We start from the raw sequence: 25,736 nt of genomic DNA, 5'->3' as shown, positions 1-25,736 counted from the left end.
ATTACCGAGTCCTCGTGGCTCATAGATTACTACAACAACAGTTGCAGGTACATGTAATGCGATGATCTGATGCGAGTGTGATGCTTGATTGTTTGGAGTTCTTCTTCCGCTTCTTCTTCGATCAAGGGATAGGTTCCGGGTTGGGAGCCTGGGATTAGCAGGGTGGATGTCGTTCTTCTTTTCCGTTTGATTCCATCCGTAGTCGGATCCTGCTCTTCTGTATGATGGTTGCTATGTATTGTTGCATGAATGTTGTAACTTGTGGAGAGTGTAAGCCTTTATCTTGTATTATCATCTATTCAGTGTTGGAAATATGCCCTAGCGGCAATAATAAATTGGTTATTATTATATTTCCTTGTTCATGATAATCGTTTATTATCCATGCTATAATTGTATTGATAGGAAACTCAGATACATGTGTGGATACATAGACAACACCATGTCCCTAGTAAGCCTCTAGTTGACTAGCTCGTTGATCAATAGATGGTTACGGTTTCCTGACCATGGACATTGGATGTCGTTGATAATGGGATCACATCATTAGGAAAATCATGTGATGGACAAGACCCAATCCTAAGCATAGCACTAGATCGTGTAGTTCATATGCTATAGCTTTTCTAACGTCAAGTGTCATTTCCTTAGACCATGAGATTGTGCAACTCCCGAATACCGTAGGAATGCTTTGGGTGTATCAAACGTCACAACGTAACTGGGTGACTATAAAGGTGCATTACAGGTATCTCTGAAAGTGTCTGTTGGGTTGGCACGAATCGAGACTGGGATTTGTCACTCCGTGTAAACGGAGAGGTATCTCTGGGCCCACTCGGTAGGACATCATCATATGCGCAATGTGACCAAGGAGTTGATCACGGGATGATGTGTTACGGAACGAGTAAAGAGACTTGCCGGTAACGAGATTGAACAAGGTATTGGATATCGACGATCGAATCTCGGGCAAGTAACATACCGATAGACAAAGGGAATTGTATACGGGATTGATTAAGTCCTTGACATCGTGGTTCATCCGATGAGATCATCGTGGAACATGTGGGAGCCATCATGGGTATCCAGATCCCGCTGTTGGTTATTGACCGGAGAACGTCTCGGTCATGTCTGCATGTCTCCCGAACCCGTAGGGTCTACACACTTAAGGTTCGGTGACGCTAGGGTTGTAGAGATATTAGTATGCGGTAACCCGAAAGTTGTTCGGAGTCCCGGATGAGATCCCGGACGTCACGAGGAGTTCCGGAATGGTCCGGAGGTAAAGAATTATATATAGGAAGTGCTATTTCGGCCATCGGGACAAGTTTCGGGGTCACCGGTATTGTACCGGGACCACCGGAAGGGTCCCGGGGGTCCACCGGGTGGGGCCACCTGCCCCGGGGGGCCACATGGGCTGTAGGGGGTGTGCCTTGGCCTATATGGGCCAAGGGCACCAGCCCCAAGAGGCCCATGCGCCAAGAGATGGGAAAAAGGGGAGAGTCCTAAAAGGGGAAGGCACCTCCGGGGTGCCTTGGGGAGGATGGACTCCTCCCCACCCCTGGCCGCACCCTTCCTTGGAGGAAGGGGAAAGGGCTGCGCCTCCCCCTCTCCCTTGGCCCTATATATAGTGGGGGAAAAGGAGGAGCAAAGCAATCTAAGGCCTGGCGCCTCCCTCTCCCTCCCGTGACACATCTACCTCCTCCCGCAGCGCTTAGCGAAGCCCTGTTGGAATCCCGCTACTTCCACCACGCCGTCGTGCTGCTGGATCTCCATCAACCTCTCCCTCCTCCTTGCTGGATCAAGGCGTGGGAGACGTCTCCGTTCCGTACGTGTGTTGAACGCGGAGGTGCCGTGCGTTCGGCACTTGATCATCGGTGATTTGAATCACGACGAGTACGACTCCATCAACCCCGTTCACTTGAACGCTTCCGCTTAGCGATCTACAAAGGTATGTAGATGCACTCTCCTTCCCCTCGTTGCTGGTTTCTCCATAGATAGATCTTGGTGATACGTAGGAAAATTTTGAATTTATGCTACGTTCCCCAACAGTGGCATCATGAGCTAGGTCTATTGCGTAGATTCTATGCACGAGTAGAACACAAAGTAGTTGTGGGCGTTGATTGTGTTCAATATGCTTGCCGTTACTAGTATTATCTTGATTCGGCGGCATCGTGGGATGAAGCGGCCCGGACCAACCTTACACGTAATCTTACATGAGACCGGTTCCACCGACAAACATGCACTAGTTGCATAAGGTGGCTAGCGGGTGTCTGTCTCTCCTACTTTAGTCGGATCGGATTCGATGAAAAGGGTCCTTATGAAGGGTAAATAGCAATTGGCATATCACGTTGTGGTTTTGCGTAGGTAAGAAACGTTCTTGCTAGAAACCCATAGCAGCCACGTAAAACATGCAAACAACAATTAGAGGACGTCTAACTTGTTTTTGTAGGGGTATGCTATGTGATGTGATATGGCCAAAAGGATGTGATGAATGATATATGTGATGTATGAGATTGATCATGTTCTTGTCAAGGGAATCACGACTTTCATGTTGATGACGAGACAACTTCAAGAAGACACAATGATGGAGATCATGGTGTCATACCGGTGACAAGATGATCATGGAGCCCCAAGATGGAGATCAAAGGAGCTACATGATATTGGCCATATCATGTTACTATTTGATTGCATGTGATGTTTATCATGTTATGCATCTTGTTTACTTAGTACGACGGTAGTAAATAAGATGATCCCTCATTAAAATTTCAAGAAGTGTTCTCCCCTAACTGTGCACCGTTGCTACAGTTCATCGCTTCGAAGCATCACGTGTTAATCGGGTGTGATAGATCCTTTCGTTCACATACAACGGGTGTAAGAAGTTTTACACATGCAAAAACACTTAGGGTTAACTTGACGAGCCTAGCATGTGAAGACATGGCCTCGGAACACAGAGACCGAAAGGTCGAGCATGAGTCGTATAGAAGATACGATCAACATGAAGATGTTCACCGACGTTGACTAGTCCGTCTCACGTGTTAATCGGACACGGCCTAGCTCACTCCGATCATGTAATCACTTAGATGACTAGAGGGATGTCTATCTGAGTGGGAGTTCATAAGATGAACTTAATTATCCTGAACATAGTCAAAAGATCTTTGCAAATTATGTCGTAGCTCGCGCTATAGTTCTACTGTTTAGATATGTTCCTAGAGAAAAATTAGTTGAAAGTTGATAGTAGCAATTATGCGGACTAGGTCCGTAAACTGAGGATTGTCCTCATTGCTTCATAGAAGGCTGATGTCCTTAATGCACCGCTCAGTGTGCTGAACCTCGAACGTTGTCTGTGGATGTTGTGAACATCTGACATACACGTTTTGATAACTACATGATAGTTCAGTTAAACGGTTTAGAGTTGAGGCACCAAAGACGTTTTGAAACGTCACGAAACATATGAGATGTTTTGAGGGCTGAAATTGGAATTTCAGGCTCGTGCCCACGTCAAGAGGTATAAGACCTCCGAAGATTTTCTTAACCTGCAAACTAAGGAGAAAAGCTCAATTGTTGAGCTTGTGCACAGATTGTCTGAGTACAACAATCATTTGAATCGAGTGGGAGTTAATCTTCCAGATAAGATAGTGATGTTTCTCCGAAGTCATTTCCACCAAGCTGTTAGAGCTTCGTGTTGAACTATGATATATCAGGGATATATATGATGATCCTTGAGATATTCGCGATGATTGACACCACGAAAGTAGAAATCAAGAAGGAGCATCAATTGTTGATGGTTTGTGAAACCTCTAGTTTCAAGGAGGGCAAGGGCACGAAGGGATACTTCATGAAACGGCAATTCAGCTGCTGCTCTAGTGAAGAAACCCAAGGTTGAACCCAAACCCGAGACTGAGTGCTTCTGTAATAAGGGGAACAGCCACTGGAGCAGAATTACCCTAGATACTTGGTAGATAAGAAGGCTGGCAAGGTCAATAGAAGTATATTGGATGTATTATGTTAATGTGTACTTTACTAGTACTCCTAGTAGCACCAGGGTATTAGATACCGGTTCGGTTGCTAAGTGTTAGTAACTCGAAATAAAAGCTACGGAATAAATGGAGACTAGCTAAAGGTGAGCTGACGATATGTGTTGGAAGTATTTCCAATGTTGGTATGATCAAGCATCGCACGCTCCCTCTACCATCGAGATTGGTGTTTGCGTTGAGCATAGACATGATTGGATTATGTCTATCGCAATACGGTTATTCATTTAAGGAGAATAATGGTTACTCTGTTTATTTGAATAATACCCTCAATGGTCTTACGCCTAAAATGAATGGTTTATTGAACCTCGATCGTAGTGATACACATGTTCATGCCAAAAGATAGTAATGATAGTACCACCTACTTGTGGCACAGCCACGTAAGTCATATCGGTATAAAACGCATGAAGAAGCTCCATGTTGATGGATCTTTGGGCTCACTCGTTTTTGAAAAGTTTGAGACATGCGAACCATGTCTGTTGGTATATATGCATGAAGAAACTCCATGCAAATGGACCGTTTTGTACTCACTTGATCTTGAATCACTTGAGACATGCAAAACATACCACATGGGCAAGATGACTGAAAGCCTCGGTTTCAGTAAAATGGAACTAGAAAGCAACTTGTTGGAAGTAATACATTTTGATGTGTGCAGTCCAATGAGTGCTGAGGCGTGTAGTGGATATCGTTATGTTCTTACTTCACAGATGATTTGAGTAGATGTTGAGTATATTTGCTTGATGAATCACGAGTCTGAATTATTGAAAGGTTCAAGTAAGTTCAGGGTGAAGTTGAAAGATCGTCGTGACAAGAGGATAAAAGATCTATGATATGATCATAGAGATGAATATCTGAATTACGAGTTTGGCACAGAATTAAGACATTGTGGAAATTGTTTCACAACTGATACAGCCTGGAACACCATAGTGTGATGGTGTGTCCGAACATCATAACTGCACCCTATTGGATATGATGCATACCATGATGTCTCTTATCGAATTACCACAATAGTTTATGGGTTAAGCATTAGAGACAACCACATTCACTTTAAATAGGGCACCACGTAATTCCGATGAGATGACACCGTATGAACTATGGTTTAGAGAAACCTAAGCTGTCATTTCTTAAAAGTTTGGGGCTGCGACGCTTATGTGAAAAATTTTCAGGCTGATAAGCTCGAACCCAAAGCGGATAAATGCATCTTCATAGGACAACCCAAGACAGTTGGGTATACCTCCTGTCTCAGATCCGAAAGCAATAAGGGATTGTTTCTTGAATCGGGTCCTTTCTCGAGGAAAAGTTTCTCTCGAAAGAATTGAGTGGGAGGATGGTGGAGACTTGATGAGGTTATTGAACTGTTACTTCAACTAGTGTATAGCAGGGCACAAAGAGTTGTTCCTGCGGCACCTACACCAATTGAAGTGGAAGCTTATGATAGTGATCATGAAACTTCAGATCAAGTCACTACCAAACCTCGTAGGATGACAAGGGTGCGTACTACTTCAGAGTGGTACGTAATCCTGTCTTGGAAGTCATGTTGCTAGACAACAATGAACCTACGAGCTATGGAGAAGCGATGGTGGGCCTGGATTCCGATAAATGGCTTGAGGCCATATGATCCGAGAGAGGATCCATGTATGAAAACAAAGTGTAGACTTTGGCTGAACCGCTCGATGGTCGTAAGGCTGTTGAGTACAGATGGATTTTAAAAGGAAGACAGACAATGATGGTAAGTGTCACCATTAAGAAATCTCGACTTGTCGTTAAGATGTTTTCCGACAAGTTCAAAGAGTTGACTACGATGAGACTTTCTCACTCGTAGCGATGCTAAGAGTCTGTTGGAATTATATTAGCGATTACTGCATTATTTATGAAATCTTGCAGATAGGATGTCAAAACATTGTTTCCTCGACGATTTTCTTGAGGAAAGGTTGTATGTGATACAACCGGAAGGTTTTGTCAAACCTGAAAGATGCTAATAAGTATGCAAAGCTCCAGCAATCCTTCTGAGGACTGGAGTAAGCATCTCGGAGTTGGAATGTATGCTTTGATGAGATGATCAAAGATTTTGGGTTTATACAAAGTTTATGAGAAACTTGTGTTTCCAAAGAAGTGAGTGGGAGCACTATAGAATTTCTGATGAGTATATGTTTTAACATATTGTTGATCAGAAATGACGTAGAATTTCTGGAAAGCATGTAGGGTTATTTGGAAAGTGTTTTTCAATGGAAAGCCTGGATTAAGCTACTTGAACATTGAGCATCAAGATCTATAAGGATAGATCAAAACGCTTAATAGTACTTTCAAATGAGCACATGCCTTGACGTGATCTTGAAGGTGTTCAAGATGGATCAGTCAAAGAAGGAGTTCTTGCCTGAGTTGTAAGGTATGAAGTTAAGACTTAAAGCTCGACCGCGGCAGAATAGAGAGAAAGGACGAAGGTCGTCCCCTATGCTTAAGACATAGGCTCTACAGTATGCTATGCTGTGTACCGCACCTGAAGTGTGCCTTGCCATGAGTCAGTCAAGGGGTACAAGTGTGATCCAAGAATGGGTCACAGGACAGCGGTCAAAGTTATCCTTAGTAACTAGTGGACTAAGGAATTTTCTCGATTATGGAGGTGGTAAAAGAGTTCGTCGTAAAGGGTTACGTCGATGCAAGCTTAACACCTATCCGGATAGCTCTGAGTAGAGATACCGGATGCATATAATGGAGCAACAATTTAGAATAGCTCCAAGTAGAACAGTTATTTGGAATAGCTCCAAATACAGCGTGGTAGCTACATCTAGGAGATGACATAGAGATTTGTAAAGCACACACGGATCTGAAAGGTTCAGACCCGTTGACTAAAACCTCTCTCACAAGCAACATGATCAAACCTAGAACTCATTGAGTGTTAATCACATAGTGATGTGAGCTAGACTACTGACTCTAGTAAACTCTTGGGTGTTAGTCACATGGTGATGTGACCTGTGAATGTTAATCACATGGCGATGTGAACTAGATTATTGACTCTAGTGCAAGTGGGAGACTGTTGGAAATATGCCCTAGAGGCAATAATAAATTGGTTATTATTATATTTCCTTGTTCATGATAATCGTTTATTATCCATGCTATAATTGTATTGATAGGAAACTCAGATACATGTGTGGATACATAGACAACACCATGTCCCTAGTAAGCCTCTAGTTGACTAGCTCGTTGATCAATAGATGGTTACGGTTTCCTGACCATGGACATTGGATGTCGTTGATAACGGGATCACATCATTAGGAGAATCATGTGATGGACAAGACCCAATCCTAAGCATAGCACTAGATCGTGTAGTTCATATGCTATAGCTTTTCTAATGTCAAGTGTCATTTCCTTAGACCATGAGATTGTGCAACTCCCGGATACCGTAGGAATGCTTTGGGTGTATCAAACGTCACAACGTAACTGGGTGACTATAAAGGTGCATTACAGGTATCTCTGAAAGTGTCTGTTGGGTTGGCACGAATCGAGACTGGGATTTGTCACTCCGTGTAAACGGAGAGGTATCTCTGGGCCCACTCGGTAGGACATCATCATATGCGCAATGTGACCAAGGAGTTGATCACGGGATGATGTGTTACGGAACGAGTAAAGAGACTTGCCGGTAACGAGATTGAACAAGGTATTGGATACCGACGATCGAATCTCGGGCAAGTAACATACCGATAGACAAAGGGAATTGTATACGGGATTGATTAAGTCCTTGACATCGTGGTTCATCCGATGAGATCATCGTGGAACATGTGGGAGCCATCATGGGTATCCAGATCCCGCTGTTGGTTATTGACCGGAGAACGTCTCGGTCATGTCTGCATGTCTCCCGAACCCGTAGGGTCTACACACTTAAGGTTCGGTGACGCTAGGGTTGTAGAGATATTAGTATGCGGTAACCCGAAAGTTGTTCGGAGTCCCGGATGAGATCCCGGACGTCACGAGGAGTTTCGGAATGGTCCGGAGGTAAAGAATTATATATAGGAAGTGCTATTTCGGCCATCGGGACAAGTTTCGGGGTCACCGGTATTGTACCGGGACCACCGGAAGGGTCCCGGGGGTCCACCGGATGGGGCCACCTGCCCTGGGGGGCCACATGGGCTGTAGGGGGTGTGCCTTGGCCTATATGGGCCAAGGGCACCAGCCCCAAGAGGCCCATGCGCCAAGAGATGGGAAAAAGGGGAGAGTCCTAAAAGGGGAAGGCACCTCCGGGGTGCCTTGGGGAGGATGGACTCCTCCCCACCCCTGGCCGCACCCTTCCTTGGAGGAAGGGGCAAGGGCTGCGCCTCCCCCTCTCTCTTGGCCCTATATATAGTGGGGAAAAAGGAGGAGCAAAGCAATCTAAGTCCTGGCGCCTCCCTCTCCCTCCCGTGACACATCTACCTCCTCCCGCAGCGCTTAGCGAAGCCCTGTTGGAATCCCGCTACTTCCACCACGCCGTCGTGCTGCTGGATCTCCATCAACCTCTCCCTCCTCCTTGCTGGATCAAGGCGTGGGAGACGTCTCCGTTCCGTACGTGTGTTGAACGCGGAGGTGCCTTGCGTTCGGCACTTGATCATCGGTGATTTGAATCACGACGAGTACGACTCCATCAACCCCGTTCACTTGAACGCTTACGCTTAGCGATCTACAAAGGTATGTAGATGCACTCTCCTTCCCCTCGTTGCTGGTTTCTCCATAGATAGATCTTGGTGATACGTAGGAAAATTTTGAATTTATGCTACGTTCCCCAACATTCAGTACATGGTATGTTGTAATGATATCCACCTTGCCACGCGCTCAAAATGTGATTGTGCCCCGATCATGAATTCATCACGTGATTGGGATAGAATCGCATCTTGGGCGCTACAATGGACCAGAAGAGACCCTAGAAAGTTCAGGAGAAGGCCAAAAGAGCCATGAGGGAGCGACAAGCCCTAGGGGCGCGCCCCTAGGCTGGTGTGCCCCTCGTGGCACATCCAACCCTAAATCCACCTCTATAAATACCCAAATATTCCCCTGACATCAAAGAGACACCGAAATACTTTTTCCGCCGCCGCAAGTTCCAGAACCACGAGATCCCATCTGGAGGCCTTCTCCGGTACTCTGTCGAAGAGGGAATCGATCATAGAGGGGCTCTATATCAACCTTGCTGCCCTTCTGATGATGCTCGAGTAGTTTACCACAGACCTACGGGTCCATAGTTAGTAGCTAGATGACTTCTTCTCTCTCTTTGGACATCTATTCAATGTAATGACTTTTTGTGGTGTGTTTGTTGGGATATGATGAATTGTCAGTTTATGATCAGATCTATCCATGAATATTATGATTACTATAGCTTCGTATTTCTCTCCGATCTATTGATTTGGTTTGGCTAGCAAGATTGATTTTTCTTGCAATGAGAGAGGTGTTTTGTAATGGGTTCGATCTTATGGTGTTCAATCCCAGTGACAGAAGGGACATGACACGTATGTATCGTTTCTATTAAGGGTAAAAGGATGGGGTTTATTCATACTTAAGTTTATCTTGTCTACATCATGTCATCTTGCTTAAGGCGTTACTCCATTTTTTCATGAACTTAATACACTAGATGCATGCTGGATAGCAGTCGATATGTGGAGTAATAGTAGTAGATGCAGAATCGTTTTGGTCTACTTGTCTCGGACGTGATGCCATAATTTTTTGATTTTCTTTCAGTTGCCCAACAGTAATTTGTCTACCCACTGCATTGCTATTTTCAAGAGAGAAGCCTCTAGTGAAAACTATTGCCCATGGGTCTATCTTTTATTATATATTAAAATCAAAAATACCTTGTCGCGTTTTTCTTTTATTTATTTTATTTTGTATTTTTTCGATCTATCTATCAAATACCATACAATTTAATCTTGCTCGTTACTATCAAGGTATTGACAACCCCGTTGGGTTGCAAGGATTTGTTGTTTCTGTGCAGGTGCTGCTAACGAGTTGTTGCTTGGTTCTTCTACTGGATTGATAACCTTGGTTCTTAAATAAGGGAAATACTTATCTCTGCATCATCATCTCCTCTTCGGGGAAACCCCAACGTAGTTCACAAGTAGCATCCTCCTGCTAAGATAATACAATTTAGAAATGCTATCAACACTTAGCACAATCATGGGAAAGAATGAAAAGCATGCTTAGAAATTGCCCAAGTCATGGACTAGATGATTGGCTAATGCTTCATACTATTATGCTGGACTTGATGTTATGACAAAGAATCTTTTAAATTCAGCTACAAATGGAACTTTTATGAACATGACTCAAGCAAATGCTAAAGCCCTATTGGACAACATGATGATAAACTATGCCCGATGGCATACTGAGAGAGCTCCAACATCAAAGAAGATAAACTCCATAGAGGAAGTTGGTAGCTTGTACGAGAAAATTGATATGATTATGTCTATGTTGTCCATGAAAAGTAATGGTTCTAGTTCCAATGATGTTTTTGTTTGTGATATGGTTGAGTAAAATAAAGACAATGTTGATGTCAATTTCATTGCTAGAAATAATTTCAACAACAATCCTTATAGAAACCTTTATGGGAACAACTATCCTAAGCCATACCCTTCAAGTAACAGTATGGTGAGAATCAAACTAAACCGAATGGGACGAGCTTGCAAGCTTCAGAAACCTATATAATGGGGTTATTTTAGGAAAAGAAGTAGATGAGCACACTAATGTATTAAAAAATTGGAACAAGTTGGTGCAATGAATGACAATATAAAAGGCTAGAGTAACAATCAACTCTTATTGGATCTTCTCTGTCAAATTTTTTTGGCACCCAAGCTATGCTTTTAGGTAGAATTGCAACAAAACTTGAATCTAATCCTAGCGCCAGTCTTAATTGAATCCATACCTCTGAATATCCTCTTATAAATGATGAGTTGACTTACCATCATGTTGATGAAGAATTGATCAAATGATTTTCAAATTCTTATGCTTCAGATTTGTTTTGTCTAGATGAATTAGTTAAGAAGTTTAACAATATTCAAATGCCCGTCTCAGCTTTGAGGTCCTCTTATCTAGAAATGGAAAACATCTATGTATCAAATGATGAACAAGGTAATCAGACGTTATGCATGGTACGAGAGAGAGAGAGAGAGAGAGAGAGAGAGAGAGAGAGAGAGAGAGAGAGAGAGAGAGAGAGAGAGGGAGGGAGGGAGAGAGAGGGGGGGGGGGAGGGAGGGAGAGGGAGAGAGAGAGAGAGAGGAGAACCATGAATCTGAAATTCTTGAGAAAAGCAGATTTAAAGAGGTTAAAACTTTATGCATTGATGACCCCACTGATTCAGAGGCTGTTGGATTTAATTATAACACCAGTAAATATATGTGTGAAGTTGTCTTATTTGATTGGGAAGAGAAATATAATAAAGAAGCTTTGATCCCTAGGAAGTTGGAAGATGGTTGGGAACCATCCATAAATATTAGCATTAATAACTTTACCTATGATGCTCGATTAGGTGCAAGTGTATCCATAATTTCTAAAAAGCCATATGATGCACTTGGATTAAAACCCCTTACTAAATGTGAACTTAATGTCCACTTGGCAGATAGCACCATAAAGAAACCAATTGGAAGGTTGAAGATATTCTTGTGCTTGCCAATATTAATTATCTCCATGTAGATTTTATTGTTACAGATATGAAACCTAACCCTCTATGTCCAATTATATTGGGAAGACATTTTCTAAGAACTGCAGGGGCAATAATTGATACAAAAGAATATAAAATTTCAATTCCCAACAAGGAAAAGCCTAGAACACTTTTCAAGAAAGAGAAATAAAAGTGATTATGAAATCATGTTGGGATTGCATAGCTCCATGTGAATGAAGAGGATAAAACTTGAACATTCTTCAAAAACTAACATGCCTAGTTCAAACGGTACAAGCATCTTCAGACTTCCCGGTACATTTTAAGGAGATTTTTCACGCAAGGTACGTATGCATGTAACAGTTTAGGTATACCGTATACATATATCATCTGAAAAAAGATGTCATGTATTTGTAAATGAAATGTTTCAAGACATGCCATTGCGGAATTCAATGGATTGTTATGCATCAACATATCAATGAGAAAGGACTAGCTCAGCAGCGATGCTGAATCGCAGATCATTCAAAAGCTGAGTAGAAATGGACCAGATGGTAGCCCAGAAGATCAAGAGCATGTGCCTTTGCAAGGAGCATCTTTGCAGTGGCACACGGGTTGGCCAGAAATCTCCCATCCATTGAACCCACGTTCAAGCACCATGATGTTCTTTATCCCCGAATCTTCCTTGGACTCTGATAGATAGTCTGAAAACATCCGAGCACAGGACGGACCTCGCACCTGGGGCGTGGTGACAGAACATGTAAGATGATAAACAAAAGATATGGTACAAAATAAAGAACATGGGATACCAAGATTTTATTTAATTCTTATCCTACCTATGTAAACAACCATATACTGAAATGCTATCGCAGAATCAACATGATCGAAGATATGACTGACATACTAAGAAATGAACATCACTGGACAGTGGAAAAGAGTAAGTTCTAGAAGCATAAACTTAGATGGTACATTGGAACTAACTAAATGTAAACAAATGTCACACTAAAGCTAGTGTATGAAATCAGATGAATTAACGATGCCAACTACCTTTTATGTTAGAAGAGAACAATACAATTATAAAGCAAGAAACAGAACATGAACTTTTGCTCAAGACATGTTTTGCATCCAAGAACTCAGGTGTCTCAGGCTTGTCCATGCTCAGCTGATTGTACTTCTACTTTGCTCACTGTTACCCCCTTCGTGGTTAAGTCTGCGAGCTCACGTTAGATTTACCCCTCTGTTTCACATTTTGTACGTGTGGTTCTGAATCTCATCTTTTAGTTTCTGTACATTTGTGGTTACTACTGGCAAGGTGGGGGCAAATGAAATATCCTAGGCTTGAACCACTAATATATATGGATGCACGCAGGCAACCCGCGAAGCCTGCATACAATTATGCAGAGAGTCAACTTAGTGTAATTTCTGATTTGACATTAGCATAAAGCTGACTTTTGATACATATCTGCAGGCTTTCGCTGGTTTGCACTTTATCCAACACGGAAAATATCCACAAAAAGAATATCCAGACACCCCTTCAATAAGCACAAAATGTTTTATCGGAGGTATGTTCCAGGTAGAAGAGGTGGGTGAAATTTCTTCCAGGGAATTCATTAACAGGAACATAACTAACTAGAGTTTTGAAACAAACTACGACAGACATTAACCGTATAGAAAGGCGCCTTAACGACAACCGAAAATGGCCTGATTGTTGATTCAAATCCTCAAGTGTCTAAAACTGAACCTAGGGTTCGAGCAAGCAGCATTTTAACACACAAAGCAGCACATGCGCATCCCTTAATTCCAACAAAGTCACAGGGCTTCAAAGTTAACCAACGCGCTAATTAACTAGGAGAGAAGAAGACCAGATGAAAATTTGGCCAAGGTTAACCAACGAGCTAGTAACCACGATTGCATAATCTCAATTGTCACCCGACCACATGCCCGTAGAAATCTGTAGTGAATCAAGAACGCGCGATAGGAGACCCGGTCGATTGCGCAGTGCTGTGTGTGTGTGTGTTGAGAATCTGATTTCCTTGTATTTCGACAAGGCAAGTAAACTGTCGACAAAGGGGAACTGGTTCTAGAGACGAGAGGAGGCGGGGATCTTCACCTGGCTGAGCGCGCAGTGGAAGACGAGGGTGTCCTTGCCGCTGGTGGCCTGCACGAGCTCCGGCAGCCGCGCCGCGAAGCTGCCGCTGGCGAAGTGGTGCGACCCCGCGATGTGCGCCTGATAGCTCCTCTCCTCATCCCTTCCGAAAAAGCAATCATCAGTTCCCAAATCGGCGCGGTGGCGGAGGGCGCGCGCGGCCCCGGCGAGGTCTCCTGTTACCTGACGTCGATGACGGCCACCCGGTTCCCCCGCGCCATGGACACCAGCTTCGCCGCCGACACGTACGACACGCTTCGCGCCATCCCCGAATGAATCCTCCAAATCAAATCCTCCTCCCTCCGTACGCTTTTGGATTGAGATCCAAGAAGACCTAAATATTTCTGCAGAATTTCGCTTTCTTTCTCTTCAAGAAATTCGCACTTTATTCTACTTCCTGTATGCAATGAAAAGAAAGAGAAAACAACAGCAAATGTAGGGTGTAGAATGAAAAGTTACAATACAGGAATAATACCTCTTGGACTATAAAGAAATTTGTGAATCTTAGGAACGAGGTCTAAAGGACGAAAAGATAATTTTACAGGGACATTTGAAAACCCAAAATATAACTACGTACAAAGCAGCAGGTCTCAAGGACCAAAATTTAATTTTAAAGAATTAGCAGGGGCCGCGCAAACGCGTATCCTCTCTACCACAAATTACGACGTTTACTCTCCCACTGGGTAAAGTATGTTACAACGTGGGCAGTGCCGCTCCTTATGTTACAAAGTTTGATACATATCTTGATCGCCCGTCGACCCCGTCCAGGTAAGTATGTTACAACGTGGGCAGTGCCGCTCCTTATGTAACCTCCTGCCCCCTCGCAACCAGCTCCGCCAAGCGAGGTGGTACTAAACATCTCGACCCCCGCTGCCACCGCTGCCGCAGCGCGTAGGGCGCCGGTGCGTTGCTTCCTGGGCTGCTGGATGTTTCACGAGGCCTGTAACTGCGAGAGCCCACGGGCCCCGAAAACCTCCTCGCGCGCAACCTTTTCCGTCGCCGGCGCCACCGCTTCCGAAAATTTCCCTCCTCTCTCTCTCTTTCCGTGCCACTCCCCAATCCGTTCTCCAATCCCACTCCCCTATGCCGGCGTCCGGGACGCGCTCCCGGGGCCGGCCGCCGCAGCCGGTGGAGGAGGGGGCGCGCGACGAAGAAGCGCCGGTGGAGGAGGCGGGCGAGCTCGGCGCCGACGGCGATGCGGCGGTTCGTGCGTTACCGGCTCACCCGGTGAGCTCTACCAGCTCGGGTGATGAGGATGGGGAGGAGGCGGGGGATGGGGATGATGAGGACGCGGAGGGGCCGCTCCTCCCCAGCTGCCCCGTGTGTATGAATCCGTGGACCGCCGATGGCGAGCATCGCGTAAGGTGAGAGGGAATTGTGCCGTGATCTGGTGGATTTACTAGGTAGACCAGTGTGCTGTGTGGTTCTAGTTCTAGATTGCTTGGTACTGCTGCCGCGGTTCCTTAGTTTCGTTGCTCTGCGGATTAGCAGAGACCACATGGTAATTGTGCTGTGTTTCCCCCTTAAAACTTGGAGCTGATGTGATTTCAGTGTAGTGGATGGACTGGAGGTTCATTCTTTAGGCGATGCCGCAGGTTTACTGTGGCACATGTTTGACCCATAAGCTACAGTGTTGTCATATTGGACTGAATGTCCATTAATGTAGGATTGTTATGTGGTGTTGTAACTTGATTATTCATGAAACATGTGAAGGGTCATGAAATTATTCATCTTTGTTTTGTTTTTGCTTGTTGTTTAGGATGTAATGTCTAGTGATCCGATCAAAAGTCGTGAACCAGCTCCTCCCTGTCACACTGTGTTTTGCTTGGTGAGTAGCAGACGAAGATAATCTTGCCGAGTTAAGATTGTCTCTGATTGTAAGTGGGTCACCTAAGTTCTAGGTTTTCAATAGTTTAAAGCTGGGCCATGGCCTTTGATCTAAAATGGGCCATCGAATTTGCTAACGATGCAGAAACTGCAATATTGCACTTACTATGCATCTTTGAGCCTTTTGATTATTTGAATTTTGTATCCAGGGGGTACCCCTCAAAAAAAATCCAGGGGGGGATGAACCTCATTTATTCTTTGAACCTGTTTCTAGTTTTTTATTTGCTGGTTTTGTGGCATAGACCTATGTTTTGAACTCATTATTTGTAGCCCCCAAAATAACTCATCTTGACAGAAATCTTGAATTGCTAACTATATGATACTCTACTTGTAGTTGCATTCCTTGTGGGCATGTCTATGGCAGATCTTGCTTAGAAAAATGGTTAGCACAGTGTGGGAAGAAAAGTGCCACGGTATGCTGTCAACAACTCCTAGTTTAGAATCACATCTTTAAGTGAATTGCACACTCTTATTGGGAGAAATACGTCTCAGTGACCATGGTTGTTGTTATTATTTAATCAGTGTCCTCAGTGCGGCAAGATGTTTAGACAAAAGAACATTATCAACCTCTATGCACCAGAGATTGTTGTTCCAAATAATGATCTTGAAAAGGTTAGTTTTTCTTTTTTTACTTTTCCATGGATATATTTCTGACCATGTACTAAAGCTTGTTTGGTTTATACAGCAAGTATTGTCACTGAGAGATAAAAATGAATTTCTTGAGAATCAAGTAAGCTACTTCCTTCTCAGAATCCACTTTTTTTTGCTTCAAACTGATATTAGGACTTATGAACACTCTTTCCCATTGACATGTTCACTGAATGTAAGATATTATGAGTCACATTACTAAGAAGGATATTTGTACTTCTGTTATTCTGTATGAACACTAATTACACCTATGAATCAAGAAATCCTGGTGATAAGACTACAAGTACACTTTGTCGCTTAAGGCAGCAAAGAATAATAAAAGGATTAAAAGACAAAATGGATAACAAACTATTACCAAAATCTTCAAGTGCAAATAAAAGTCAAACGGATTATGGATACAAAAAGGGAAACTCAGATGGAACCTGAGTAAATCATCGGCGGTTGCCCCTCTTTGCTAAACTGTTACTCCCTGCCTGGTTCAGCAAGTGCCTGATTACTCGCTTTTTAGTCGATTCTGTAGCTTGTGTGGTAGGACTAGGGTTCCTACCAGGCCTCCAGCGCAGATTGTATGGGCAAGGAGGAGGGGGACGAGGGCTGGAGCGGGCGCGCCGGCGGACAGGCGCCGTCGCGGCTAGGGTTCCGGCTCCTCAGGGAGCCGGGCAACAGAAGATTATAATATCTTTATTGCTTGATCTCAACAGTGTCTTACAACTAGTATTTATAACTTTAGCCTAAGATAACTTGCCTAAGATAACGTGCCTAAGATAACTTGTGGGCCAAGCCCCTAATACTAATGCCCGGTGGGCCTCTTCCTAGTATAGACCAAGCCGGTCATAACATCTCTCCCCGCCTGCGCAAACAGCTTGTCCTCGAGCTGAAAGTCTGGATAGTGTTGGCGAAAATCCTCACGCTGCTCCCAAGTAGCCTCCTCCTCCAGAAGGCCCGCCCACTGAACGAGGACGAACCAGATGCCACGACGGAGCTGTGCCTGCAACACCTTTGCCGGCTCTGGAAGAATGCGACCATCGGCGGTTGGCGGAAGCGCCGGAGGAGCCGCCGGTGGCTCGCCACGAAAAGGCTTGAGCAGCCCCACATGGAAGACGTCCTGGATGCGAGCGCGGGCTGGAAGCTGAAGACGATAGGCCACCTTCCCAATGCGCTCCAAGATAGGGAAGGGCCTGGCGTAGCGAGGCCCGAGCTTGCGCTTGGCGCGCGGGTCAAGCGACTGCGTAGAGCGGTGGAGAAGACGCAGCCACACCCAGTCACCCACCGCGAACTCCGCCTCGCGGTGATGATCGTCGTAGTAATGCTTGGCCAGCTGCTGGGCCTGAAGGAGACGCTGACGGACCTCAGCAAGCATCTCGTCGCGGGTGCGGATAAGGTCACCCGCAACCGCTGTCCGAGCCGTCGCCGGGTCCACCGGTAGTATAGGCGGGGGTGGTCGACCATAGACCACCTCAAACGGCGTAGCGCGCAGGGCGGAGTGATAGGAGGTGTTGTAGCAGTACTCCGCCCAAGAGAGCCAGTCCACCCAAGCGCGAGGCCGATCACCTGTCACACAACGCAAATACATGGCAATGACCTTGTTAACCACCTCGGACTGACCGTCTGTCTGAGGATGGAACGCCGTACTCAGGCGGAGCTGGACACCCGCCATCCTGAAGAGGTCGCGCCAGACATGGCCCGTGAACACTGGGTCCCGATCACTGACGATCGAAGCAGGGAACCCGTGTAGACGGACAATGCCGTCGAAGAAGGCCCGGGCCATGGACGCCGCCGTGTACGGATGGCCGAGCGCGATGAAGTGGGCGTACTTGGAGAAGCGGTCGACCACCGTGAGGATGACCGACTCGCCGCCCACCTTGGGGAGGCCCTCGATGAAGTCCATGGAGATATCCGCCCATACCTGAGACGGCACCTCCAAGGGCTGAAGTAACCCAGCCGGCCGCAGGGTCTCCGTCTTGTTGCGCTGGCATGTCTGACAAGACCGAACCCAGTCGCGGACCAGGGCGCGATCGCCAGGGATGTAGAAGTCGGCGCGAAGACAATGGAGGGTTTTCTGCACACCCTCATGACCTGCCGAGTGGGCGAGCTGTAACACCTGGTGACGGAGATCATCATGCGCCGGAACAAAGATCCGACGCCATGGAGAAGCAGTCCGTCAGAGAAGCGCCACGGTACAGCGCGATGTCGGAGTCGATGACGGGACAGCGCGTCGGCCACGGTGTTAAGGCGGCCCGGCCGATACTTGACGGAGAAGTCGAAGCCGAAGAGCTTGCTGATCCACTGGTGCTGTGGCACGGTCGACAGCCGTTGGTCCAGCAAGAACTTCAGGCTGTAGTGGTCCGTGCGAATGTGGAAGGACCGTCCCCACAAGTACGGCCGCCAATGACGAACGGCCTGCACAAGGCCAATGAGCTCCCGCTCGTATGCCGCCAGCTTGAGATGGCGAGGAGCGAAAGGCCGGCTGAAGAAGGCGAGGGGTCCATCGCCCTGATGAAGCATGGCGCCGAAACCAGCGCCCGAGGCGTCACGGTCTACCACGAACGGGCGGTCGAAGTCGGGCATCTGGAGGACGGGGCCCGTCGTGAGGGCCCCCTTGAGGGCCTCGAACGCCGTCGTCGCCTCGTCGTCCCAAGCGAAAGCGTCGCGGCGAAGCAACCGCATGAGGGGCGCCGCGATGAGCCCGAACTCCCGGATAAATTTCCGGTAGTAGCCGGCGAGGCCGAGGAACCCGCGGAGAGCCCACGGCGAGCGAGGTGTCGGCCATGCGGAGACGGCCGCCACCTTGTCGGCGTCCATAGCCACCCCGTCGGCAGAGATGACATGGCCGAGGTAGGCGACGGTAGGTGTCCCGAACGAGCACTTCGAGCGCTTAAGGTGGAGGTGGTGCGCCCGAAGCTCGCTGAAGACGATGGCGACGTGCTGGAGGTGCTCAGCCCAGGTGGCGCTGTAGATAAGAATGTCATCAAAGAAAACAAGCACAAACCGCCGTAAGTAGGGCCGGAGGACGTCGTTCATCAGGGCCTGGAAAGTCGCTGGGGCGTTGGCGAGGCCGAAGGGCATCACCAAGAACTTGAAGTGGCCATGGTGGGTGCGAAACGCCGTCTTGGCGATGTCGTCTGGATGCATACGCACCTGATGATAGCCTGACCGGAGATCGAGCTTGGTGAAGAAGCGCGCCCCATGGAGCTCATCCAAGAGCTCGTCGACCACCGGTATAGGGAACTTGTCCTTGAGCGTGAGCGCGTTCAGGGCGCGGTAGTCGATGCAGAAACGCCAAGTGCCGTCCGACTTGCGGACGAGCAACACCGGGGCGGTGAAGGGTGACGTGGAGATCCGGATGATGCCCGCGGCGAGCATCAGGGCACACTAGCGCTCCAACTCATCCTTTTGCAGCTGAGGGTAGCGGTAGGGCCGAACCGCCACAGGAGGGGTACCCGGCATGAGGTGGATATGATGGCCATACACCCGGGCGGGCGGAAGACCCCGTGGCTCGTCGAAGAGGTCGCTGTGCTGCTGCAGAAGGGAATCCAGCAGGGGTTGCTCAGCCTCCGAGGACACGGCGACCAGCTGGAGATGGGGCACGGCCGGCGCAGCGCCCCCAAGGCCGTCCCATCGGACGCGGCGGCCCAGCCGCCAGAACGTCATCGTGAGCGCGTCGAAGTCCCATAGGATGGGACCGAGGGTCCGTAGAAAATCCACCCCGAGGATGAAGTCGAAGCAGCCGAGGTCGATCCCTGCACATGTAATGGAGAAGTGTTCGCCACCAATGGAGATGGGAACGTCACGGACGAGCCCATGACACCGGAGGCGATCGCCGTTCGCCACCGTGATCCGCAGGCGCTCCCCGCCCGTCGTCGGAAGGGCTAGCCGACGCATGGTCGCCTCGGGCAAGAAGTTATGGGTGGAGCCAGTATCCAGCAGGGCCACCAGCCGCTCGCCATGGATCGTCACCGGCAGCAGCATGGTCCGCCCGCCACGGATGTCGGCGAGGGCGTGGAGGGAGACGACGCACGCCGTCGCCGTGGGATCCGCGGGCGTGTCCGCGGCCGCCTCAGGTGGTGGTGTCGCGTCGGTCGAGTCGTCCGCCTCGGTGTAGTCGACCGTCTCCAAGTAAAAGAGGCGGGGGCAGACATGGGTCGGCGTGTAGGGCTCATCGCAGTTGAAGCAGAGTCCCTGACGGCGACGCTCCTGCTGCTCGGCCGGTGACAACCGGCGGAAAGTTCGTGTGGTGGCCGGGGGCGTGGTTGTCGCGGCTGGAGGAGGCCGGCCCGGTGCTGGAGGAGTCGGCGCTGGTTGACTGGGCCGGCGGCCGCCCCGTCCGGGCTGTTGCTGCAGTGCCTGGGCCCGCTGCTCGAAAGCTCGGGCGTAGTACATGGCCGTCTGGAGGTCGGGGGGATCCCGGAGCTCGACGTCCACGCGAAGATGGTCCGGCAGACCGCCCACAAATAACTCGGCACGCTGAATCCCGGAGACGCTCGGTGCGTGGCACGCCAGGGCCTGGAAGCGGTCGGCGTAGTCCTGAACCGTGGAGGTGAACTGTAAATGGCCGAGGTGCCGCTAGGCGGCTCCCACGGATAGGAGGCCCGAACCGGAGAAGACAGAGCTCCCGGAAGCGCTCCCACGGTGGCATGCCGCCCTCGTCCTGCTCGAGGGCGTAGTACCAGGTCTGCGCCGCGCCGCGGAGATGATAGGACGCGAGCCAGGTACGATCCGAAGCGAGCGTCCGCTGCCCGCGAAAGAACTGCTTGCACTGGTTGAGCCAGTTGAGAGGGTCCTCCGTGCCCTCGTAGGTGGCGAAGTCCAGTTTGGCGAAGCAAGGGGGTGTCGGACCGCCGTGCCCGGGGGTGGCTGCAGTCGGCGGTAGCGAGTGTGCCGGGTCGGGGATCTCCGGGGCGTAGGTAGCCGAGCCGGAGGGAGGGCGTCGGGTGCTCCGGCGCCGTGGTATACATCGGGGCTGGCGGCGAGCCGGCCGCCCACGCGGGAATTGGCGATGGCGATGGCGATGGCGGAAACTGCACCTGGTGCAGGGGCCGACCTGTGGGCCTGGGCACGGGTGGTGATGTAGTCGACGGTGGCGGCGCCTGGAGGAGCTGCGGCGCCGCAGCCAGCGTCGAAGTAGCCGGCGGGGGCGCCTGGAGAAGCTGCTGGGAGGGGTCCCCCAGCGGTGCGGTGGCGGTCGGCCACACGGGCCAAGGGTTCCCCGTGGTCGGGTAGTGCTGCAGCAGCAGCGGCGGCAGGGGCGGCCCTCCGTAGGACGACTGGAAGGCCGGGGCGGCCCACGGAAGCGGTGGCGGCGCTCGGCTGCGGGGGCTGGTTCCCGGCGAGGTAGAGGCTGATGCCTTTGACCGCCTGGACGAGCTCCCGAAGGGTGCCCGAGACCTCCTCGGGCGAGAGGATGGGGGGCGGCGCTGTCGGGGTGGCCGTCCCGGATGTGAGCGCCGGCATGGACGCGGACGGGGCTGGCGGCAGCGTAGGTGAGGCGGTGGTGTTTGGCAGCGGCGGCGGTGATGGAGGAAGCGACATGATCGAGCTGGTGTCTCTGAATACCAAATGGTAGGACTAGGGTTCCTACCAGGCCTCCGGCGCAGATTGTATGGGCAAGGAGGAGGGGGACGAGGGCTGGAGCGGGCGCGCCGGCGGACAGGCGCCGTCGCGGCTAGGGTTCCGGCTCCTCAGGGAGCCGGGCAACAGAAGATTATAATATCTTTATTGCTTGATCTCAACGGTGTCTTACAACTAGTATTTATAACTTTAGCCTAAGATAACTTGTGGGCCAAGCCCCTAATACTAATGCCCGGTGGGCCTCTTCCTAGTATAGACCAAGCCGGTCATAACATTGTGCGTGCCTGGTCTTGAATGTTCACTTCTGCTATTGAATTCATCTCTTCCTGCCATTTCAGTTCAGTGTAAATGTGTTATGGTTATTAATAAGCTTTGACATTTTTGTGAGAAATATGTTAATGTTCTGTTGTTGGGCACTTGGGCTATAGGCAACTGGCATATTCTCTTATCGTAACACTCCTATAAATATATTAAGTCACCACAAGGCATACGTTGCATATAGTTGTTATATAACCTAATACTTTTATGTTTTCATGCAGCAACAAAAATTAATTGAGGAGATAAAAGAATATAAGGTACATGCATAACTTCTCCGCTTTGGTAATGCTATTTAAAGTACGATCAATAGTTTCATTGTGTTACCATGCATACTATTTAAACTGAAAATCTAGTACGGCGATTGTTCTTAGTATTGCTGTGCAGATAAAAGCTTAACTCTCAGTTTATTCATTGTGTATGTTTCCTTATTATAGTATATACTAAATTGCTAGTTTCTGACTGACCTCTCATGTGTCAGGAAATAAACCTTTTTGTTTAGTAGAGCCTCGTATTTGTTCACTTATGTTTTTATATGTCTTGCAGAGGCAGATTTTGCATCAGCAACGTCTAATAAATGAATCAAGCTCAAAGCGACAGGTAACATTACTCAAAAAAATAATTTTATTATCATTTATACAGTAGAGGATGCTAACGTTCTTTACAAACAATTATGAAGAAAATGGCTGAACAATCATCAGATGGAGCAATGATTGCAGAGTCACTTCCCTTACATAGAGCACATGGTGGCAGTAGCGATCTTTGCAAGTTTGTTCTCCAGGTTTATTTTATTTCGAGTGTTGCTTGATTGCCTCTTTCTGTTGTACATTAAACTTTATGGAGCAATCTTGAGAGTTATTTTCTAGTGACATTTGGTTGTGCTTTATAAAGGATCATGCAATATGATTAAATCTACCATTTGCATGCCTTTGTAACTTGTTTGTCATGCCAAGTTTGGGCCCGAAAGGGTCATATAATCTTTTGATCCAATTTGTTTTTCTGTTCCTGACTTCGTTCTCACATAAAAAACATAACCACTCATTCGCGTAAGGCACCATGTTCTGAAGTTGCTTACTATATGTTGTAGAATGAGTTTGTCCTGGATGGAGCTCGAGTCATGGGCATAGATGCATCCAGCCAGATTATAGTAGCTTCTGGAAGGGCTCCTGGAGTTAGTGCTGAACATGTCCTTACCAAGGTACAGATTACAAACTACTCCCTCCGTTCCTAAATACTCCCTCCGTAACTAAATATTTGTCTTTCTAGACATTTCAAATGACTACTACATACGGATGTATGTAGACATATTTTAGAGTGTAGATTCACTCATTTTGCTTTGTATATAGTCACTTGTTGAAATGCCTAGAAAGACAAGTATTTAGGAACGGAGGGAGTATAAGCCTTTTTAGAGATTCCTCTATGGACTACATACGGAGTAAAATGAGTGAATCTACCGTCTAAAATAGTCTATATACATCCGTATGTAGTCCATATTGAAATCTCTAAAAAGACTTATATTTAGGAATGGAGGGAGTAGATGTGTTGCTTAATGATTGAAGACTGAGTTATGCTTCTTGGTTCACATTTTGGTTGTTTATTCGTAGTCACCTTATGTATCTGCACTCATAATTTCGACAGATCTGCATGTTCTCTAGACAGGAAACGAAAGTACGCCTTCCGCCTAACACTAAAGCTGTCAGGGATATTTGTATAACTCCTGGGGGCCTTGCTATTTTTGCATCTCTTGGCAGGAAATTGTCACTTCTCAGGTCTGCCTGCAACATATGTCAGTTCAATCTCTCACTGTTTTATTTTAACATATTTTAACTAACTTTTACTTTTGTGCGATATGCATATCACAGCATGACAACCAACAATGTTGTCCTTCATTATGATCTACCGGTGATTCTTTGAACTTGAAGTTCACAAATTTTGCAAGTACATTTATGTTCTCCATACATTGACTAAAACAATGCTCCCCAACATTTTGTTCACCTGATTCCATTTGCGATTAACTTCATTATAAGTATATATATTTTTTAAATTACACTCCCTCCGTCCGAAAAAGCTTGTCCTGAGGGAGTAGATGGTGTGTTTGCTTGAGGGTGTGGGTTTCCAGAAGGCTTTCCGTTTATTTTTGGTTCTTATAGCTCTTTATGTCGTGTATGTTAAAATGCAGCGGGTGTTCACTACAACATACGTACTGAATATATGCTTTCCAGTTAGAACTTTGTTTTGTGAACTACTTGAATGGTCTATCCTGGCCTGCTAATTTTTGTATTTTAATACAATGCAGGCTCCAGGCTGGTCCTGTTCAGGGGATCAAACTGGCCCCAACCACGTATATGCTGGATTACAGGTGGCTACTCAAAATCTCTTATGATTCCTTCTGAACCTTTTGTGCTATTTGAAAGGGTGACAAGAAACTTCTGTTGAATTTTACAGAATGGCATGCTTTTGGTCTTTGATACCCGCCAAACTAAAGGACCACTGCACTCCTTGAGTGGTCTATCTACAAACCCAGTTCATACAATCCACTCTGTCGTAGATGATAACGGTTCCACGAATATCATCTCTGCTTCTTCCATAGGACCCTGCATTTGGGATGTAGATGGCAATGAAAACAGGTACTTTGCAGTTCTTAAAAGCTCTTACTGATTCTGCCGGTGCCTATGGTATGTGCAAATGTACATATTAAACGTTGGTCATTTTTCCAGGCCAAATTTGCTTACCGGGATGGAAAACCAAGGGGTCTGCATATCCCTTGCATGTGCCGCTCCATCAAGTGATCTGATTGTGGCTTCCTTCCGTCCAAGGGTCGAGTTTTCGGGCGACGGCAGTGCATCTCAAATGGGTATATCACAATCACCAACGCTCTCCGGTTCTGGAAAGCTCGGGTGCCACGCTCTCCTGAGGAGGACGAGCAGCACATCCTTCGTGAAAGAGCAGATCTGCAATGGCAACGTGAGTGAGCTGCGGATGTCGAAGTCTGCAATCATACCCTGCAGCGGAACCGGCCAACACCTCTTTGCCTATGGCGATGAGTCACTGCGCGGAGTCCGCACATGGCGGCTGCCTTCGTTTCAGCTGTTCGCTGATCTCAGGCCGCACCACCAACCGATCCTCGACCTGAGGTTTGCGGAGAGCACCACCGGGGAGAAGTACCTTGGGTGCTTGAGCGAGGAGAAGCTGCAGGTCTTCAGAATTAGGTCGTAGCAGACGAGACCCAGTCACTGATCACTGATCCTTCATTCGTTGTAACGCTTCACTAGTTTTGTTGTAGTGGCATGAACAGGTCTTCCTCTGTACAGTATTCTCTAGACCACACATCTTAGCGCACAAATCAACGTTTTTAGGAGATGAAACATTGACATGTATGATTTGCTAGTCTTGTGATAAATGAGAGATTCAAATGGGATGATGCCTTGTATGCATATTACGCTGACATTTTTCCAACTTCTTTTCATCATAATCAATACTACCAATTACTACACTGTTTTTTTTTTGAAGGTCACGTGGGGGGGGGGGGGGGGGGGGGGGAAGGATCCCCACC

At 47.5% G+C, this 25,736-nt stretch overlaps 2 protein-coding genes across 3 annotated transcripts; one reads left to right on the top strand and one right to left on the bottom strand.

Annotated features, from left to right (window-relative positions):
* Positions 1–11,929: 11,929 nt before the first annotated feature.
* CDC25 (Rhodanese/Cell cycle control phosphatase superfamily protein) lies at positions 11,930–14,521 on the bottom strand. Of its 2 annotated transcripts, XM_087521748.1 has the most exons (4): positions 14,241–14,521; positions 13,949–14,109; positions 13,730–13,868; positions 11,930–12,357 (listed from the first exon to the last, which is right to left on the bottom strand). In XM_087521748.1, exons 2-4 carry the CDS (start codon positions 14,029–14,031, stop codon positions 12,187–12,189), a joined length of 393 nt encoding a protein of 130 aa, XP_087377874.1. In that variant the 5' UTR covers positions 14,032–14,109; positions 14,241–14,521; the 3' UTR covers positions 11,930–12,186. The 2 variants fall into 2 exon arrangements, with proteins under 2 accessions (XP_087377874.1, XP_048533755.1); XM_048677798.2 differs by having other exon boundaries at positions 13,949–14,521.
* A 108-nt stretch (positions 14,522–14,629) lies between these two features.
* On the top strand, positions 14,630–25,617 carry LOC125512684 (uncharacterized). Its single transcript, XM_048677778.2, has 13 exons — positions 14,630–15,129; positions 15,987–16,065; positions 16,175–16,264; positions 16,338–16,382; positions 22,408–22,443; positions 22,730–22,783; positions 22,863–22,964; positions 23,271–23,381; positions 23,822–23,952; positions 24,046–24,085; positions 24,480–24,542; positions 24,629–24,810; positions 24,901–25,617. The coding sequence occupies exons 1-13, from the start codon at positions 14,849–14,851 to the stop codon at positions 25,397–25,399; spliced, it is 1,713 nt and encodes a 570-aa protein (XP_048533735.2). The 5' UTR covers positions 14,630–14,848; the 3' UTR covers positions 25,400–25,617.
* The last annotated feature ends 119 nt before the right edge of the window (positions 25,618–25,736 follow it).

The sequence above is a fragment of the Triticum urartu genome, chromosome 1A (genome assembly GCF_056163025.1).
Source record: "Triticum urartu cultivar PI428250 chromosome 1A, HENAU_Tu73, whole genome shotgun sequence".
Taxonomy (NCBI): Eukaryota; Viridiplantae; Streptophyta; class Magnoliopsida; order Poales; family Poaceae; genus Triticum; species Triticum urartu.
The sequence above is the reverse complement of the archived record's forward strand: the minus strand, read 5'-3'. Positions and strand labels throughout refer to the sequence as shown.

Bases quoted from the DNA above. Each gene is read 5' to 3' on its own strand.
- CDC25 (XM_048677798.2), bottom strand. From the start codon at position 14,031: ATGGCGCGAAGCGTGTCGTACGTGTCGGCGGCGAAGCTGGTGTCCATG. The intron at 13,869-13,948 runs GTAACAGGAGAC...CTTTTTCGGAAG, and splicing joins GTGGCCGTCATCGACGTCAG to GGATGAGGAGAGGAGCTATC. The intron at 12,358-13,729 runs GTGAAGATCCCC...ACCACGCCCCAG, and splicing joins TCCACTGCGCGCTCAGCCAG to GTGCGAGGTCCGTCCTGTGC.
- LOC125512684 (XM_048677778.2), top strand. From the start codon at position 14,849: ATGCCGGCGTCCGGGACGCGCTCCCGGGGCCGGCCGCCGCAGCCGGTG. The intron at 22,444-22,729 runs GTACATGCATAA...TATGTCTTGCAG, and splicing joins AGGAGATAAAAGAATATAAG to AGGCAGATTTTGCATCAGCA. The intron at 23,953-24,045 runs GTCTGCCTGCAA...TGCATATCACAG, and splicing joins AGGAAATTGTCACTTCTCAG to CATGACAACCAACAATGTTG.